The sequence below is a fragment of the Mustela nivalis genome, assembly GCF_964662115.1.
Source record: "Mustela nivalis genome assembly, chromosome: 2".
NCBI classification, from domain to species: domain Eukaryota; kingdom Metazoa; phylum Chordata; class Mammalia; order Carnivora; family Mustelidae; genus Mustela; species Mustela nivalis.
This window is the reverse complement of record NC_139021.1, coordinates 100,836,723-100,856,157: the sequence shown is the minus strand read 5'-3', so window position 1 is coordinate 100,856,157 and position 19,435 is coordinate 100,836,723. Positions and strand designations below refer to the sequence as shown.

Sequence of the window (19,435 nt, the reverse complement as noted above, 5' to 3'; positions counted from 1 at the left end):
ATATCAGGAAAATGAAATAAAATATTTGAACTTTATCATTTTTTTAAAGAATGGTCTAAAGTAAGAAATAAATATCAGGCAAATCCAATTATTACTTTGGCTGACACCAAAACAGATTTTAGAAACTAAAGGAGAAATCAAGGCCTTCAGGCATGAGAATGAAGACCAAAACAAAAACAGAAACAAAAAACCTGACAATTTCTGATGAGGAAAAGAAGCAGCAGGTATATTACAGATGAAGAATAAAAATGTTAGTTTCCAGGTCAGTCATGGTAGATCACTTCATACTCAAATAATTGTAAATGGTACATCTTTCTAGACTCGCTATATTTTTGAGAGTAAAAGGGCAAAATCTCTTCAGTGTAATGAAGTTTTCTAAGAGTTTACTTTTCAATGCAGTCATGTCACTATAATGTCCAGGACACTATGGAATATACTGATGTCACATATCAGGGACTACATATATTTTTAATGAAGACATGGTGTGAAGCCTTAATTCAAATCAATGAGCCCCATGTTTTCCAACGAGGCAGATGTTAGAGCAGTGGTATAAAAAATGGATTTAGGCCTTCCAAGGAGAAGAGCTTGTCACAGGGAAGGAAGAGTGGCTTGGTTTCAGAGAACTGATTGAGACTTTTTGAAAGTGAGGAACTGATGAACAGTTAAGAGTTGTTACAAACTAGACCATGCTCAGCCATTGGTGGAAACCCACATTCAAGACGGAGGCTGGGGCTAGTCTAGAGATAGTGTGTAGATGGATGTCTTCCTCACACAGAGCTTTCGAGTATTCTGAATGTGACACACAGAACCAAACCGATTATTTTACATTTCCTCTCTGACCGGTGCCTGGGATAATGAGCTTAATACTTCCTGTGATGTGGAGACGGTTTCCATCAATGGTAGCTTGAAGTTGGGATTTTTAGCTGCTAAAATCCCACAATGGGCTTCTACGGAAGTTTGTGGCCAACCGAATTCTTTAGACCTTTTCATTTTTCATGTTAAGTCAGTGCTTCTCTTGTCTTTTATCTGTAAGATAACATTTTTAACTTAAATATAGGATTTTATGTTTATTCCTGTTATATTTAATCTTTTTGGTTTTGATCCAGCAATTCAAATTCAGCCTGCCAAAAATTCAGATTACTAAATAAGGGATACCAATCAGCAGTTTTCTATCTTCCCTGGAGAAACCAAGGAACTTCAAGTTAAAAATGCATTCTGAAGAATCTGGGTAAGAAATAAAGAATTTCTTAAAGGAAGGTCAGAGAAGCTAGAATAGATACAGGGAAAATTTTTGGCCTCTACTTTGTAAAAACTTATCAGTGCCCTTTTTTTAACTATCAAGTTGCATCTTATTAAAAGTGGTTAAACCATAATGCCTTAAGTCAGCTTTTATCCCTGTCTCCAAGAGTATTGGTTACCCTCTCTCTCTCTCTGTGTCTCCAATGTAGCTCATGTTATATGTAGATCATAATACTGTTAAAGAGCACTGGCCTTCTTTGCCCTCTGGTCTCCTTTTTATGGTCAACTCTGAAGTTCTTGTGGCTAAGAATCATATCTTATTGGTCCTGATATTCCCAGATACATAATGGTCATTTTTAATGGTTTTTAATGATTTTTAATAATTTTTAATGATTGACTTAATAAATAACTGGATGAACTGAAGGTAAAGTATGAAGGTCAAGTAGGGAACACTCAGCATTTACTGTATTTCTGGTTGAGCTAGAGATCCTCATGGACAAGTCACTGCTTGGCTTCCTGAGGAGATGAATGGAGGAAGGGAGTCAGACAGACTAGATGATCTATGAAGGTGACCTTGAGTCTCATGGATTCATCACATCCATAGTTTTAGGTCTAAATCCCTTTACATACAAACATTATAATATGCATCAGAAAGAAATATAAAATAATAGAAGATTTTTTAAAAACGAATAATACTTAAAATGTGGGTTTTCACATAAAAATCAAAGATCCTATTATTTTGTATTTATAACTAAGGCATTCTATGACATTTGTAAATAAATGGTCTTACTTCTAAAGTCATGCATTTAATGGGGATCCCTATAGTCCTTTAGAAGCAAAGTCAGAAATACAGTTTTATGTAATTTTCATGTACTAATATATGATTTTTTTTTTCATGAACAGTGCTTGCATTTGGTACCTTGAATCATCTTTGGCAGAGAGATGTCTCCAAACGTAGGAGGCTATTTTATTCAGCAGAGTGATTTAGTAGATATTCAATTTGGTTCCTCATTGAAATCAGTAGATTACCTATTCATAAGTTATTACATTGTTTGGTTCTTATATAATGCTGCTTCAATAACTCATTAAGAGAACACTTTTGCTTTTTCCTAATACCTGAAGGTCTAAGATGTGCTTATAAACCCACTTCTTTTTCTACAAAATTGTCTGAGCATTTATGAACTATCACATACATGTGCATATATGCATTCCACTTCTTTACCCAGATAAGCCTATTTTTTTTATTATAAAATGTGTATAGGCAGCATTTCTCCCAGCTTGTGCATCCAGAACTGCTCATATTCTAGTTCCTCTGTCACAGAGCAGGACACTAGGGCACAAGACAGCTGGAGATATACATGTACATATATATGCATATGTGTATATGTATATATATAATACATATAAACTTTTTTCAAGGTTGGCTCAGTGTCCTTCCTTTTATTTTCCTTTTGTCTTTCAAAATCATCTTTTGTTCACAAAAGAAAGATGATTGTCTGTTGAAGCACTGCAGTACAACATCTGACAATGGAAAATGAAAAGAACAAGTGAATGTTCCTAGTGGGGGCTTGATTATAGTCACACATTAGTAGATGGTCATTGACTCAGACAACAATTGCTCGTGGAGCTTTCTCATTTGCCATGCACTAGGCTACCTCTTGGAGGTTTGTGAATTATACAGACAAATACTTGGTTAACAATAATACAAATGCCTCCAAATAATAGAGAGACACTCCCAGACATGGGACTTGGTCTCCAAAGACCAATGTCAACTGGACAGTGGGAAGGTTGATGGATATTCCAGATTATAGTTTCATAAATATTATCTCCACGCTCATCTACTCCCTGGGAGCTGCAGGAAGGGTATTTTAACTAGCAAAAGAACCAATCTGCATACATGCTTAAATCAAGTTTGTTTAAAATTAGAAAATGGCATAATGTATTCAAAAGTTTTTGTGCAGTATTCACATAGAATTAAAAATATGCTACATGGTTTGCATTAAGAGAGCAGAGATTTGTAGATCAGCTATGGGTCTAATAGAATGCTCAAAAACCAAACTCAAGAAACCTTTGTGCATGTATAAAAATAGGAGAATAAAAAAGTAGGAAAATAGAATGCACAAGCTTATTTACTGGTCTAATAAAAATATACTTAGCAAGAGAAAGCTACATGGGCTATTCAGATATGTACAATTTAAGTCAATATAAAGCTTCTTTTGTTGCTTAGCACAAGAGAAAGTTTCTTTATAAATGAATCTGAGAAAATGTTTCTCTTTGCCAGAACACGCTTTTGTAACTGTGGCTATAATTCCTGAAATAAGCCCTGGAAAAATGACTTGGTCGCTGTTTAAGGGTTAGAGAAATGGAGGAAGGAAGGCAGTGTAGGACAGAGAGACAGGCCGATAAACAGAAAAATAAAATAAAGACTAGTGTCTGTAGGTAATTTAAACAGTTTTGCCAACCTCACTATTTTAATTGCATAGCTGGCTTAAAATTCCCCAGGGCACTGACTGCGTGGGCCACCCTCTGCTTCCCCATGTCCTAACGTGGCCTATAAACGATGGGATTTCTTGATGAGAAGAAAAGTCCTTTCTGGTTCGTGTGTTGGGGGGTGGGATGAAGTAGGAGGAGGAGATCCTCCTTCTATCTCCCTTCCCACCGTAGTTTCCATCAAAAGGAAAGGAGCTGCGGTCAACTGGTAAGAAACTGGCCTCTCTGGGGTGTGTTATTTACAAGATGGAAGACCGAGCTCTGCTCAGGTGGGAACTAGAGACATGTCATGTCTGTCTGTGGCAAGTGCCACAGCTTTGTAAGAAGAAACCAGGACCCAATGGTTGCTCCATTCAACACATGTGGGCAAGGCTGAGGGCCCACCTGCCAGAGGGAGGTCGGGAGGATCATCCCAAGCTGACTGTTGTCTGCCTGTGACAGAATGTGGGAGATACAGCTGAGGTTACTCCTCTACTAGTTGAGGCAAGAGGACATGCCCCCCGTTTTCTCTACACTGGAAAGGTACAGCCCTGAGAAGTCAGTAGGAGCCCCATTATTGCACACTGGTCATATTTTCAAATCCAACTTTACCAAAAAGATCTGTGTTGAGAGATGCCTCTATCTATCCTAAATGAAAGTGAAACATCATCCCTGCTTTTCCTCCTCATCGCTCCCAGAGGGAACCTAGAAGGAACAAGAGACAATAAACCAGCACCCCAAACTTCCAGCACCAACCCGAGAACTGGCTGGAGCTCATTATGTGTCTCAGAAAGTGCAAGGAAATAATTTTAACTTTCTCCAAAAATTTAAGAAGCCTCCTAGCACATTTTTCCCTTGAGTGCCAAAGTTAAAATCTGCACATAGAAATAAGGAAGCGTGCAACATATCTGCTTTATAACATCCCTAAATATATAATGAAAAGAACTGAAGTGTTTCTCAAAGAACACCTGAATAATTTATAAATAAATTAATGGTGAATTTAAGAATAAGCTCCCTGAGACATTGAAGAATGGGAAGGGGATTATTTTTTAGCCTTTAGTTTTGGGTTTAGGAGGTATCTAAAATTTTATTTCTGTCCGTGTTTTGATTCATGAGTATCCAAAGCCCTGACATTTGCTTTGAGAAACTTCCAGGCTGCCACAAATAGACTGTAGTCCAAGCTGACCTCTGCAGTTTTCACAAAAAGACGTTTATGGCTGCATGGTCCACAGTTATATATTAAAAGGCTTGGTGGAATTCCAGAGCTAAAATCCACTAAGAGACAACAACAAAAAACCTATATAACTTTCCATCAGTCCTGACTCGCCTTGGCCTCAGATACTGTCTTATGAAGAATCTAAACATCTTTATCACATCAGTTCACAGAGATCAGCGTTCTCTGGGGCTGTCTGCTCCCTGGGCAGAGCAGGAAGATAGAAATGTTTCCATCAGAGAGCATGGCAGGCAGACAGAATGCCAACCCATCGGATCAGGATTTGCATCATGATTGATTAGTTGAGTTTCCCTAGAAAGACTACATTCCTGGGCCCAAGTATTCTCATCTCTAAAATGGGAAGGACAAATAAAATCAACATCATAGAGGAAGATTTTTTTTTTTTTTTTTTTTTTTTTAGAGTGGAAGCAGAGAGTTGGGGCAGGAAAAGTGCCCCCAGGAACATCGAGTTCTTTAGCAAGCTGAGCAAAATTTGATGTAAGATGGTGACTGCAGTTTATAGACCACGTTAATCTTGATATGGACATTTAGAATTCCCATTCTGTCTCTTCAACCCTCCAGTGGCTTTCATAACATTCAGCCTGAGAAAGAAAGTAGGGATCTGCCTCCCAAGTATTTACAGCCACACCAAACTGCCATCATCCAACACAGGCGACAGGGGACCCATTCAGCTCAGTGTTTACCCTTGAACACTTCTGTTTTGGGAAAGGCTGATTCGGGGGCTTTTGATGACAGAATGATCAAGCAAGGTGTTTGTCCTCCACACCTTTGAACTACAAAAGGTTACCAGGGTCCCCTTCCATGAATGTATCACATCTTATCTTGCTGTAATCATCCCAAACCTTCTTCTAATGTTAGATACAATGCTCAAAATCATTGCCCAGCTTCAAATATCTCTCTATTATCACCAAATGAAATAACCTGCTCTCCTGACCAGCTGGTTGTCTCTTATGAAGGTCCCGAACATCTTTTTTTTTTCCCCCTAGATAACACATTCCTCTTCCCCCCCCCCCTAGATAACACATTCCTCTTTCAAGAGGAAGGACAACACTTCTTACTCAAATGAAATATCTAGATTATTGTCCTTTTAGTATCAAACTTTTTAGACATCTGCTTATACATATATGTCTGAAAGCTTGTAAAGATTTGTATATGTTCACCATATCTCCAAACAGCCATTTATGTCATTCAAGTTTTATTTTGTTGTATCATGAAGAACTATCACCACTTACCACTGCAAGTCATGGGCCTATTTGAATTATTCCAACCAGAACCGAGTGCACATGTTCACAAAATAATTTGACCTGATAGACTCAAACCCTATGACTCCATTAGATAAAGAAGCCTTCACTAAGAGACAAGATCTTCTTCACCCCTTGACAATGACCTCCTGGCCACAGAGCCCCCTCACCTCCTTCCAGACCAGGCTCAGCCCCAGAATGTCAGTCATGTTGTGTTTTTCTCGGGTTTGATTGGATTAACCCTCTGGATGGCTAAGATACAGGACACAAAAACACAGGTGATTAGTGTCTATTTCAAATTCTTGGGCTCTTAAGGTGTTTTTAAAATAGCCATTATTTTATAGTTTTTTAAAGCTGAATTGAAATATTTTAGAGGTCAAATATTTTAGAGGTCAAATGCTGATATCTCAGTCATGAATTCCAGGTTTTCCTGAGCTTCTAAGTAGCAGGGAAGACAATTTAGATACTACTGGTCAACACAATGTCCACACAACCAACAGATTCTTTTCTAACTGGCATTTTGAAGGAATTATGAGGAATGCATCCTGAGCTGAAGAGAGAAGAGGTCATCACACCTGGCACTTCGTGGAGACTAGATCTGAACAGTAACGAGAATCTTCTAAACCTAGACCTTCCTGACTCTCTTCTCAACACAAGGTTTTAGCCACTCTCAACAGCTCTCAAAGATTTAGTTTATATCATAGCATTTCTTAAGACTATTTCATGTTTACTCTTACTCTCATTTTTCTCTTCTTATATATGCTCTTAAACAATTACTAAAATATTTCAATTCAGCTTTAAAAAACTATAAAATAATGGCTATTTTAAAAACACCTTAAGAGCCCAAGAATTTGAAATAGACACTAATCACCTGTGTTTTTGTGTCCTGTATCTTAGCCATCCAGAGGGTTAATCCAATCAAACCCGAGAAAAACACAACATGACTGACATTCTGGGGCTGAGCCTGGTCTGGAAGGAGGTGAGGGGGCTCTGTGGCCAGGAGGTCATTGTCAAGGGGTGAAGAAGATCTTGTCTCTTAGTGAAGGCTTCTTTATCTAATGGAGTCATAGGGTTTGAGTCTATGGTGTGTTCACTGGGAAGCAGGCTAGAAGAGAACCCATAATTTAAAACAATTTTTTTCTAAATAGTCACAAGATTTTTACAAAACTTCCCCAGCTAGAGTAAATAAAAATGAATGATTAGTAACCATTCTGACAATAAAAATGTGCTGGGTGATAAAAATTAAAACAAAGTCCTCTTATGGTGATTACACTGATGACTTTATACTGTCATGATGCCAAATGAGGGGAATTAAATAAATCTTACATTTCTGCTCAGAAAAGTGGGTGTAAGGGAGGAGAAAAGGGAGAGAAGAGCAAGTCAGAATTAGTGAAATTACTTTCCAAGTAATTCTTAGCTAAGCAATTAACCAGTAAAAATAGATTCTGGAGACCTAGTATCCCCATACTAAATTGACCTACATTACCATAGTCCTTGTGTCTGTGTCCTATCTTCTCAGCTAAATTGTCTTAAACTTCAAAGACACACAGTGTGCCTTATACTTTCTATATTTAGCAGAGTTCCAGACACAGCAGAAACATTTGCTAAGTATTTTTTGGACAAATGCATTCTTTCATGTGCCTATCATTTAGTAAGCACTTAGTAAATACAAGCATTTTTTGAGACTCAAGATGTATTTGACTATTTCCATATTTTATAAACTCAATGAATCATTTACCATTAAGCTATAAACAAATACATATGCACAGTTAATACAAAATACTACAAATAGTGTTAACATACCTGCTTCCCGTATGGTTCATTCATACATGAGACCTGCCCTCCTAAAATTTCACTCTCCGAAAGAAAATAGACACTAAACTGTGAACTAAAGTGTGGTGCGTAGAGGTATGGGATAGTCACATGGTCCAGGGTGAAACTCACTGAATGATTGACGGGGGGATGTCAGCGAGCCTAGTCAGTCAGCTTGAGTGAGGACAAGGGGATGAGTGAACTCTCATCATCAGAGGAGGCCATAGGCACACAGCCTGGTGGGAGGCAGCAAGGAAAGAGAGAGTGGCTAATGATGACTCTGGAGAGGCTTGGAAGAGGTCTTGGAAATCAAATAAAAGCCATCGTACTTGATCCCCATGGAAGACACTCAAGGGTTCTGAGTGAACACGCTACTTGATCCCATCAGAAGGACCCATGTGACCTTGGAAAGTTGCCATTAGTCATTGTGCAGAGAACAGATTCTAGAGGGCCGAATTTCGTTAAGGAGCTTAGTGATGGCTATGGTGCTATTTCAGTAACTCAGATGACAGAGAATGGCGCCATGGATAGGATGGCATTGGAAAGATGACTTTGAGAGGACCGAAGGAAAAGCATATTTAGTTTGAGAAAGGGTGTGTTTGAGATGCCTGAGCACACAAGAGGGGATGTACAATAAAATAAATTAGACAATTTAGATACTACTGGTCAACACAATGTCCAAAAACCAACAGATGCTTTTCCAACTGGCATTTTGAAGGAATTATGAGGAATGCATCCTGAGCTGAGGAGAGAAGAGGTCATCACACCTGGCACTTCATGAAGACTAGATCTGAACAGTAACGAGAATGTCAGATGTGCTGTTCTGGAGCCCGGGACACTTCCGCTGTCCAGAGAAATGGGGAGCAAGGAGTACATGGCTGGTGACGGGAGGCAGAGTGTGTGTGAACTCTTGGGTGGGAGATGTTACCATTCGATGGAACAATGTTGCCATAGGTAGAAAACTGAATTTGTGGTAAAATAACTCAAATGCTCAAAAGGTACGTATTGCAGACTTATTTTACACAGAGATGGTTCATCTTCTTAATAAGGCAATAATATAGATGAAAAGTAAGTATTTTAGCGAAGTCAGTCTGCTAATTCTCTAAGCCGACAGTGCAGCCCAAATCCTCTTCAGTTTGACATTTTCAGGGTAGCGAGAGCACAGAGGAAAATGTCACAAAGGTTAGCAGACTGCATAATTTGTATCGCCCAATAGTATCCCATGCTTGTAGCACGTAAATGGTCTCACTCAGCACACAGTTTAGCTTCCCTGTGCTCTCTTATGAGAAATTCAAAGGTTTAGTTCTTTAAATGGCACCTATTTGCAAAGCACTTGGGCGAAAAAGTCTTGCAAATATCAGACCGTGGTATGTTTTCATTTATATGCATTTTCCTATAGTATTGTCACAACATTACGGCAGAGATGAAGGAGGACAAAAAGAAAGATACCACGAATCATTCATGGAACTTGTTTTCCTCTGCTCTGTCTCTAGCTGAACGTATGAAACTATTTCTAGTAATTTCTTTTCAGAAGAGCGAACAGACATAGAATCCATGTGAAGTCTCTGGAGTAAGGAGATCTAAGTTCATGTCGTGCCTTTTCCATTCACTTGCTAAATGACACTTTCACGTGCCCTTCTAAACTTCAATACCATCATCGGTAATACGGAACATCACCTACGTTTTAGGATTACTTGTGAGCATGAAATGAGCTAACATAACTAAGGCTTTAGAGCAGAGCAGTGCTGGCCACCAATAAATTGCTCAACACGTGGTTCAGCACACTGAATTGTGTTCCCTTAGTGACTGGGCCTTAATCATGGCAGCACCCACAAGGCGACCAGTACAGGGAGTCTGGCTTTGCAGGTCCTCAGTACATATTTGCCCAGTGGAAACTCTGGGAGCATTTGATCCACACACATATGCATAAACAGACAAATCTCAGTAGTAACCTCCCTAGGAAGAGAGAGTGTTGGTATCAGACAGTCCTGGGTTCACATTCTAGCTTTGCCACTTACTAGCCGTGTAAGGTTCAACAATTTCTAACACCCCGCAAGCTTTGATTTCTCTATCTGAAGCAGAAGGATAACAATATCCATCTCTTAACAATGTTTGGGGATTTAAATAACTTTTTTCTTATAAGTCCTTAACATATTCCTCCTCTCCCTTCTCATTACTAATACTCTCAGTGGAGACAAAACCACCCCTGGAAGGGCACACATTTTGTCATGGCTCATACGGTAACTTCCTACCAAAATGTCCTTAGTTAAAATGAACATCAAGAGGTGTATTGATAGGGGTGTCTGGGTGGCTCAGTGGGTTAAACCTCTGCCCTTGGCTTGGGTCACAATCTCAGGGTCCTGGGGCTGAGCCCCACATCAGGCTTTCTGCTCAGTGGGGGCCTGCTTCCCCCTCTCTCTCTGCCTGCTTCTCTGCCTACTTGTGATCTTTGTCTGACAAATAAATAAATAAAATCTTAAAAAAAAAAGAGTTGCATTGATAGGGTTTAAAAAAAGGTGAAAAACGGAGCCTCTGGACTACCTCAAGGTCTATGTAAAGGGCCATGTCCTTGGGTCACTGCCAAGTACTCAGAGTATGACCTAAAGAGCCTATGTTTGGTAGTCAGACGCCCTAGAGGATAACAGTCCTATATTGTATTCCAGCAGTGGAGAGATGTGCTCAAGAAGCAATGTCACTGAAAACTTCTGCATCTTAATATCACATAAAATTTCTTAACTTGTATATAATGAATATGAGTATATATATGTATATATACATATATAAATTTGGCAAAGTGATGTAGCTGAAATCATGTAAAGTAACAAGTGGAGGGAACCCGGGTGGATATTTTGACACTGGGTCTGAAAATCAGAGCAGAAAAAGTAAACTGTACTGTCAGTTTTGATAAATTCTCGATGACCACAAATCAATCACTTAACACTTTTTTCTTTGGTTGAGGGAGAGTAAGAGTGACTTTGCAGCAAGGCATAAACAGTTGCTAAAATTTTGCCAAAATAAAAGATTATATAAATAGTCGAAAAGTGTAAACAGCATAGGGGAATTTTAGTTTCCTTACTTGTTAGATAATAACACCTTAACAATTCAATTAGAAAAGAAAATATGGAAACTGATCATATTACTTAGTTAAACAATATTTAGTCCATTTCTTTTCAACTAACGACGTCTCTGTGTGTGTGCACGTCAGTGTGTGTTTTCTGAAGAGCACACAGTCTGGTTCCAGGACACTTGGGAAAATATGGGGGGAAGTAATGCCATCTATATATTCATAAATCCTCTTGGTGACAGAGGAGGGAGTAGATAACTACAGGGACCATGTGGATGCGTATAGAACTCTTGACTGAATTCCTACAGTACCAAACTACGAACTAAAGATGTGGACAATGGCACGTAACTGAAGACAGCTAAGTAAAGAGGCAATCTGCCATCGTGGTTAAGAATATTAGAGTCAGGCTGCTTGAGTTCAAATACCTTGAGATGTAGGACCCTGAACAAATTACTTAGCTTTTCTGTGCCTTGGTTTCCCCCTCTGTAAAATAATGACAACTGCCACGTGTTCCTGTGAAGATTAATAAATTCAACTATACATAGAAATACTTACAGCAATGCTCGCCATGCTGTGGGGACAAAATATTAACAATTAGGAAAGACTGACAAAAAAAAACATTGTAAAAGATCTAACAGTCAAATAAAGTTAGAGGGCACAACACTGATTAAAGGCAAGAAGGATTATTTCAGGAGTAAAGAAAGCTCACATTGACTGCTTTTGGGCAATTAAGTTTATGTTCCTGGATGAAAAGGGAAAGTGAAAGAGTCAGAAAATTCTCCATGTTTTAACATATTTTTTTGTCTTCTCTGTCAAGAAAAATGAGCTCCTGAGTGCATGGGAAGTTGTTAAAATGAAATCCAAATCCCAGTTACATGAAAGCAGGAATTACACAGGGGCTTCTGGAAGGGAATTCCAATAGCCTTGCCTCCAAAAAAATAGCTTTATAAGGTACTGAAAGAATCCACAAGCAAGACTACTTAGCTCCGACTGGAGACTTTTAAAACCATATACAGATTATGAAGAGTTCCTGTAATTCTGGAAAATGTACCTGATGTCCCAATTTCCCAAAAGCAATGTCATTTCTAGATATTGAGACCAATGTGTTTGATATTTCTGAAAAGATTCTGTAATGGATTAGCATAGTAAAGGACATCAAGAAAAGAGAATGGGGAATCCCTAAGGATCACTACGAGTTTAATAAAACCAGTCTATGTCCAACTAACTTCAACATTTCCTTTGTTAGCATTGGCAGCTTGGTAATTTAGGGAAATGTGAGATATAATAAAACCTGGAGTCAGAAAGACATTGAAGAAGATTTGTCATGATACCTTCATTCATGCACTTTATCACTCATTCAACAGATATTTCAAAAATGCTTAAAATATGCTAGAATAGAATTTGATTCCCTTATTTGAGAGAAGTGGTGAGACTTTCATGCTCATAAATATAATAATGGTACAATGAGAGAATTTAAAATGTAAAGTCGGGGTGTCTGGATAGCTCAGTCCCTTAAGCGGCTGACTCCTGATTTCAGTTCAGGTCATGATCTCAGGGTCCTGGGATGGAGTCCTGCTATAGACCCTCTGCTCAGCAGGGATTCTGCTTGAGGATTCTCTCTCCCTCCCATCCCCCATTTACACTCCCCTCCCAATAAATAAGTTTAAAATGTAAAGTCATTAAGATCTCGTTACTTAATAAAACAGGGATGAAGAACTTTAGAATCACTCCAAGTTTTCTGAACAGGGTAACTGTACATTAACGGTTCTCAATGCTCCCCAATAAGGGTTCACCCGGTTGCATAGAAACCACTTAGGGAGCTAATTACAACTATGCATCTTGTGGGGGAGACCAGGAAATTCTGGGTGAGGTCTCTGGGCAGAGTCCTGGTGATCTCTTAGTGTAAAACGCTTTTGGGGTGGTTTTGATATTCTTCTGGGCTTCGGGACTACTGAAAAAAAAAAGGTAATTAATAAAGGGGTTAACCAAGGATAATGAGATTCATTTTATAAAAACTCAGCACATTCCTCTCTGCCCATTCTGGTAAGTCAGTTCATTTCAGAAGAGTCACAGAAGAGGTTATATACTAATTAAAAAACCAGTATCAGTTGATTAAAACACGATAGAGTGCCTCTTCTAATGCCTTTAAGATTCTGTATGTAGTGTAATCTTCTGAATGTTGATGATAGTGGTAAATTTTGACCTTTATTGATAGATTCGATTTTTGGAAAAAGTCCCATTATCCAGAACTAAATAATATCAGTAAGATGCATAATTAACTTAATTTTCCTGAACAAAGTGATCTCACCAAAAGTTATGTAATATATATCTTAGTAAAACTCAGGAAATATTTCTGGTAAATATAAAAATATGAAATATCACATATGAAATACAAAAATGTACACACACATTTCTTGTGCCAGAAACTGCAAGGCCACAAGACACAGATTCAGAAATGTACTCACTATAATTGCACACGTAAATGGGGCTAGAAATGACTGTAACCTGCAAAAGGTCTAGCTGGCCTTCCGTAAAAACAATCATCTGTGTTATCTGATTTCAGTGGAGTCAAACACGAAAGTCAAAACACAGCCTCCAACACACAAAAGGAAGTCTCATTTCTTTGGTTCACTGTAAATATTCAAAATCTACCTGCAAGTGTGCTATTCCACAGGCTTCAAGCATTGACCATTATAAAAATGTACATGCCCTTGGGAAGAATGACATAATAGACCCTCACAGATATTAATGTCTTCACATTAATAAGTCTGTCATTTCCTTCATGAACAGGGTTTTGCTAGAGCAGTAATGGTTCTCAGGAGGGATCAGAATGCCCATGATGGGCACTTCAGAGAAATGTCATTGACAGGGGAAGTGAGGATGCTGTAAACAGGACCTGCCCCTTCAGGATAATGCACGACTTGGGCATATTGGAAATGGCAACCAATACATAAATCTGACAGGATGCAAGATTTGGGGAAAAAATTAGAATTTTGCATTCAAACATAGTGCATTTTATGCAGGATTTTTATAATGGAATAAGTAGCAATGAAAGATTGTTAAATAGTTTGTACTCAGAGCAATCATTATTCCAAAACCCAACAGCAAGTGCATGCTACTAAGAGTTTCAAGAATTTATATAACCCATCGTTTTGCAACTGTAAGACAGGGGAGGGGGCGATGCGTGTACTGGTAATGACACCTACCGTGTGCCCCATGCCTTACATGAGAAGATCACATGTCAGTCCCAAGTGGGCTGACCTACAGGTTGGCCCATCCTACCCTCCGATGTGAGAACTGCTCTATCATGAATTTTCTCTGAACAACTTGTTTTCCACTACTGTTTTCAAAATGTATATGAACAAAGGATTTCTCATTTTAAAATAAAATTAGAAAGAGATACTGTGAGGGGACTAACATAATAAAAATTATAAAAAATAAGTAAAATCAAACTGAAAGGTCATAACCTAACCTTATCATTGGACAAATATGGAATGAAAGAAAGAAAGAAAAAAGAAAGGGAGGGAAGGAGGAAGGAATGAGAAAGAAAAGGCTACATAAGACAAGACGAGAACAACATCTAATTGGAGATTTATTAGAAGCCTCTGGATTCGAGACCTTTACAAATTTAGAGAAAGAATCACAAACAGATGACATTTCTAATATTTCAGTTTCAATTTAAAGATGTCAAATGATCTTGGAAATTCTGGACTCTGCGATCACTTTTCTCTGGAAATGTTTTTATATGGAGAATAAGTAACTCAGCTTGAAAGCTAAAATCTCTGTGTGTGTGTGTAATCTTTCCCCAGAAAGATGTTGCTCCTGGGTGTTCGTGAGCACAATGGGTGTTTTTCAGAGGGCTGCGATGAGGAGCTGTTGGTTTCTTTGCTGTGAAGAAGCTCTTGAGAGTGGCAGGAAATATGCAGAAGTGGTGAACTTCCATTACTTCCTCAACACGGACCAAATTGCTCACCAGTTACTTCTCTCAAACTTGCTTTAAAATAAGAGTCTTTCTAATATCCTGTCTGATGACCCTTTCTGAGTAATCTCAAGTACCTCTTCTAATCGTGATTATTTCATTTAAAATTGCCATTAGCTGTAATTCCTGGGAGAGGAGCATAGGATGAGGGGCAAGGTCTAGCCTCACGGGATGAATGGATAAACAAAATGTGGTGTATCCACACAATGGAATATTATCTGACTCTAAAAAAGGCAGAAAATTCTGACATGGGCTACCCACGGATGAACCTAATGGCCCTCAAGCTACGTAAAACAAGTCCATCACCAAAAAAGACAAAAACCGCCGCCGCTCGTCGCTCGCCGGCCGGCGGCCTCGCGAGGCCCTCAGCTCCGTGGCGGCGGCGGCGGCGGAAGGCGGCCCGGGCCCTCGCAGGCCCTTGGCGGCGGCCGCGGCGCTCCCGGGCGCGGGCGGGCCTCCCGCGGGCGGCGGGGCCGCGGGCGGCGGGGGCGCGGGCGGCGGGTCCCAGCCGGGCGGCTGGGCCGTGGCGCGCCTCGAGGGCCGCGAGTTCGAGTACCTGATGAAGAAGCGCTCGGTGACCATCGGGCGCAACTCGTCGCAGGGCTCGGTGGACGTGAGCATGGGCCACTCCAGCTTCATCTCGCGGCGCCACCTCGAGATCTTCACGCCCCCGGGCGGCGGCGGTCATGGCGGGGCGGCCCCGGAGCCATCGGCGCAGCCCGGGCCCGACGCGGGCGGCGACTTCTACCTGCGCTGCCTCGGCAAGAATGGCGTGTTCGTGGACGGCGTATTCCAGAGGCGCGGGGCGCTGCCGCTGCAGCTGCCGCGCGTGTGCACGTTTAGGTTCCCGAGCACGAACATCAAGATCACGTTCACTGCCCTGTCCAGTGAGAAGAGGGAGAAGCAGGAGGCTCCTGAGTCCCCGGTGAAGCCTGTGCAGGCCCACATCTCACCCCTGACCATCAACATTCCAGACACCATGGCCCACCTCATCAGTCCCCTTCCCTCCCCGACGGGAACCATCAGTGCTGCAAACTCCTGCCCATCGAGTCCCCGGGGAGCAGGGTCTTCTGGGTACAAAATGGGCCGTGTGATACCAGCTGACCTCAATTTAATGGCCGACAACTCGCAGCCAGAAAATGAAAAAGAAGCTTCTGGTGGAGACAGCCCAAAGGATGATTCAAAGCCACCTTATTCCTATGCACAATTAATCGTACAAGCAATTACGATGGCTCCTGATAAGCAACTTACTCTAAATGGAATTTATACTCACATCACTAAAAATTATCCATACTACAGGACAGCGGACAAGGGCTGGCAGAATTCAATTCGCCACAATCTCTCTCTGAATCGTTATTTCATCAAAGTACCATGTTCCGAGGAAGAACCAGGCAAAGGCTCATTCTGGAGGATAGATCCTGCTTCTGAAAGCAAATTAATAGAGCAGGCTTTTAGGAAAAGACGGCCTAGGGGCGTGCCTTGCTTTAGAACCCCTCTGGGACCGCTCTCCTCTAGAAGTGCCCCAGCCTCTCCCAATCACGCTGGAGTGCTGTCTGCCCACTCCAGTGGTGCCCAGACCCCCGAGAGCCTGTCGAGGGAAGGTTCGCCAGCCCCCCTGGAGCCTGAGCCCAGCGCCTCACAGCCCAAACTGGCCGTCATCCAGGAGGCACGGTTTGCCCAGAGTGCACCAGGCTCACCTCTGTCTAGTCAGCCGGTTCTGATTGCCGTGCAACGGCAGCTGCCGCCGACGATCAAGCCCGTCACCTACACGGTCGCCGCTCCCGTGACCACCTCGACCGCCCAGCAGCCTGTTGTGCAGACCGTGCACGTTGTCCACCAGATCCCTGCGGTGTCCGTCACCAGCGTGGCCGGCCTGGCCCCGGCGAGCACGTACACGGTCGCTGGCCAGGCCGTAGTCGCTCAGGCAGCCGTGCTAGCCCCCCCTAAGGCAGAGCCACAAGAGAACGGCGATCACAAGGAAGTCAAAGTGAAAGTGGAACCTATTCCTGCGATTAGCCACGCCGCGCTGGGTGCTGCCGGCCGGATCATTCAGACGCCACAGACCACGCCTGTCCAGACGGTCACCATAGTACAGCAGGCATCTCTGGGGCAGCACCAGCTGCCAATAAAAACTGTAACACAAAATGGGACTCACGTGGTGCCAGTCCCCGCCGCCGTCCATGGCCAGGTGAACAATGCGGTGGCAAGTCCCCTGCACATGCTGGCCACGCATGCGTCGGCGTCGGCGTCCCTTCCCACCAAGCGCCAGAACGGCGACCAGAGGGAGCCGCCGGAGCGGAAGCGGGTCAAGACGGAAGACAGCGAGAGCATCGTCCTCGCCCTGAGCGTGGACGCGCCGCCAGCCGCCGGCAGGGAGAAGGGCGTCCAAAACTAGCGGCTGGGACGGCTTTGCTTACTTGAGTATCAACTCTGTGGTGCCAAAAGGAGACACTGCCTCTCACCGACACTTGGAGCGCGCGGTCTCGGTGGGTAGAGGGCCCTGCGGTTGGACTTCACCTCAGCACTGAAAACCCGAAACCCAGGTGGCCTTAAAACTCCTAAAAGACAGAAGTCACACCTGAACAAAACCACGTGCAACAAAACCTGCTTCTGGCGGCGCCTCCCCACCCCGAGCTCAGCTTGTCCCTCCACAGCGGAGCTGCCGGCACAGGGCGGGGACCGTCCCTGCCACCCTCCCAGGACCCTTGGGGCCGGCACTGGTAGATGAGACAGTATTTTGTTGTTCACATGTGGAATTAGAATATTTTGAGGTGTCCTTTCTTTATGAAATAACGGGGTCTTTGACATTTCCGATCGCTCCATTTCTACTCTGGAAACTTTGGAATCACACAGGACCTTCCGGGTCGATTTCTTTGGGGAAAAGAAACAATGTAGTTTTGTTTTCGTTGTTTGTTTTCAGCCTATGGAATGATTTCCTTTTTTCTGTCCTGTTACCGTTCAGCCGGAGCCGCAGGATGACGTCTGCGGGTTTTTCCGTGGTAGAGCAAGTGCCGGCTGCATCTAGGATGGATGGACAGACAGGCTAGACAGACGGACGCCCACGCTGGGCCGCATGTTAACCATGACTGAAAGAACTGGTGGACTCACAGAGCTGCACTTAACTGGGTCTCTTTCCTGCTACTTTCTGTTGTTTGTTCCTTTGTGTTGACTTTGTCCCTGGCATAATTTTTCCACTCTAAGTAAAACAAACCTCCTAAGTGTTGTGTGTGTTTAAAATGAAAAAAAAAAAAAAAGACAAAAACCACATGTTTCCACGTACACAGGGTTCTTAGAGGAGTCTGACTGAGCAACGCAGAAAGTGGGGGTGGTGCTGCAGAGGCAGGAAGGAGCGGGGGATGGGGAGTTACTGTTTCATGGGGCAGAGCTTCATTCTTGCAGGATGTAACATTCTGGAAGGGTATGGAATAACACTGCGAGGGTACATAATAACACTCCGAGGGTACATAATAACACTCCATTGTACACGCTGAATGGTTAGGATGGTAACTTTAATGCCATGTGGGTTTTTCATCCTAACAAAGATAATTAAAATATGAGTGTGTGTGTGTTCAAAAAACTGTAAAAGGTACACAGCCCATGGGACTACGCACACATTCCAGGGCCAGGATGTCATCAACCAGCCATCCGGCTCCAGCCCTGACAAGTGGCTGCCTGTGGGTGCTGTCATTGAGGTCGCTGAGCATGGCCACCTGTGCTGGACTGGCCACCTTCCTGGTTCTGACAGCTTCTAGTTCTTCCAGCCTCTAGAAAGCAACCCTAGTTTAGCAGAGAACCCAGAAGATTCACGCTAAACATGAATCCCTTAACAAGACACCACAAACCATTCGGGACTTTCAACCCACACTGATGTCTGCCAGTGACTTAAATCAGGAGTCAGAATGAACTCTATGTCCTGGGCATGATGCAAAGCTAGCATTTACTCTCAAAGGTATTCTACTTTCTCTAAAAAGTGAGAGGTGGTGAGATCCAACAAATTCAGAAACACAGTAAGTCAAAAAAGACTCTGGAACACTGAAAAGAAATACAATAAAATAAAATGGATTAAAAAAACCACTAAAGTATATAACAATTAAAAAAAAAAGACTTAGGCCCTCCTTGGAGATTCTTAGAAGGTATTAGGATTAAAATAGTATGAATTATTTTAGTTGTCCCTGGGCTTTACTAGGATTTTCTGTTTGTCTCTCTTCATTCACAGCAGACGATGATGACTTCAGTTAACCAGAGGTGTAAGAACCTTTCCTGCTTTCTGTTCTTTACTCAAAGAGTTCTGCCTTTTAAAAAGATTAAATGTGAATAGAAAGAGAGAATCTTTGTTTTGAATCTTTGTTTTGAATCCATTTTCATAAAAGGAGAAATTTGGCCACAAAAATAATATC

At 41.9% G+C, this 19,435-nt stretch overlaps 1 protein-coding gene and 1 long non-coding RNA gene across 2 annotated transcripts in view; both read left to right on the top strand.

The window, feature by feature from the left end:
* The window catches only part of LOC309859742, a 324,520-nt gene that overhangs the window by 36,016 nt on the left and 269,069 nt on the right, over positions 1 to 19,435 (top strand). The gene's annotated exons all lie outside the window — the stretch shown is intronic.
* LOC309859726 (forkhead box protein K2) lies at positions 15,528 to 18,256 on the top strand. Its single transcript, XM_082720812.1, has one exon. It carries the CDS (start codon positions 15,598 to 15,600, stop codon positions 17,431 to 17,433), a length of 1,836 nt encoding a protein of 611 aa, XP_082576938.1. The 5' UTR covers positions 15,528 to 15,597; the 3' UTR covers positions 17,434 to 18,256.

Coding starts and splice junctions, on each gene's coding strand:
- LOC309859726 (XM_082720812.1), top strand. CDS start 15,598: ATGAAGAAGCGCTCGGTGACCATCGGGCGCAACTCGTCGCAGGGCTCG.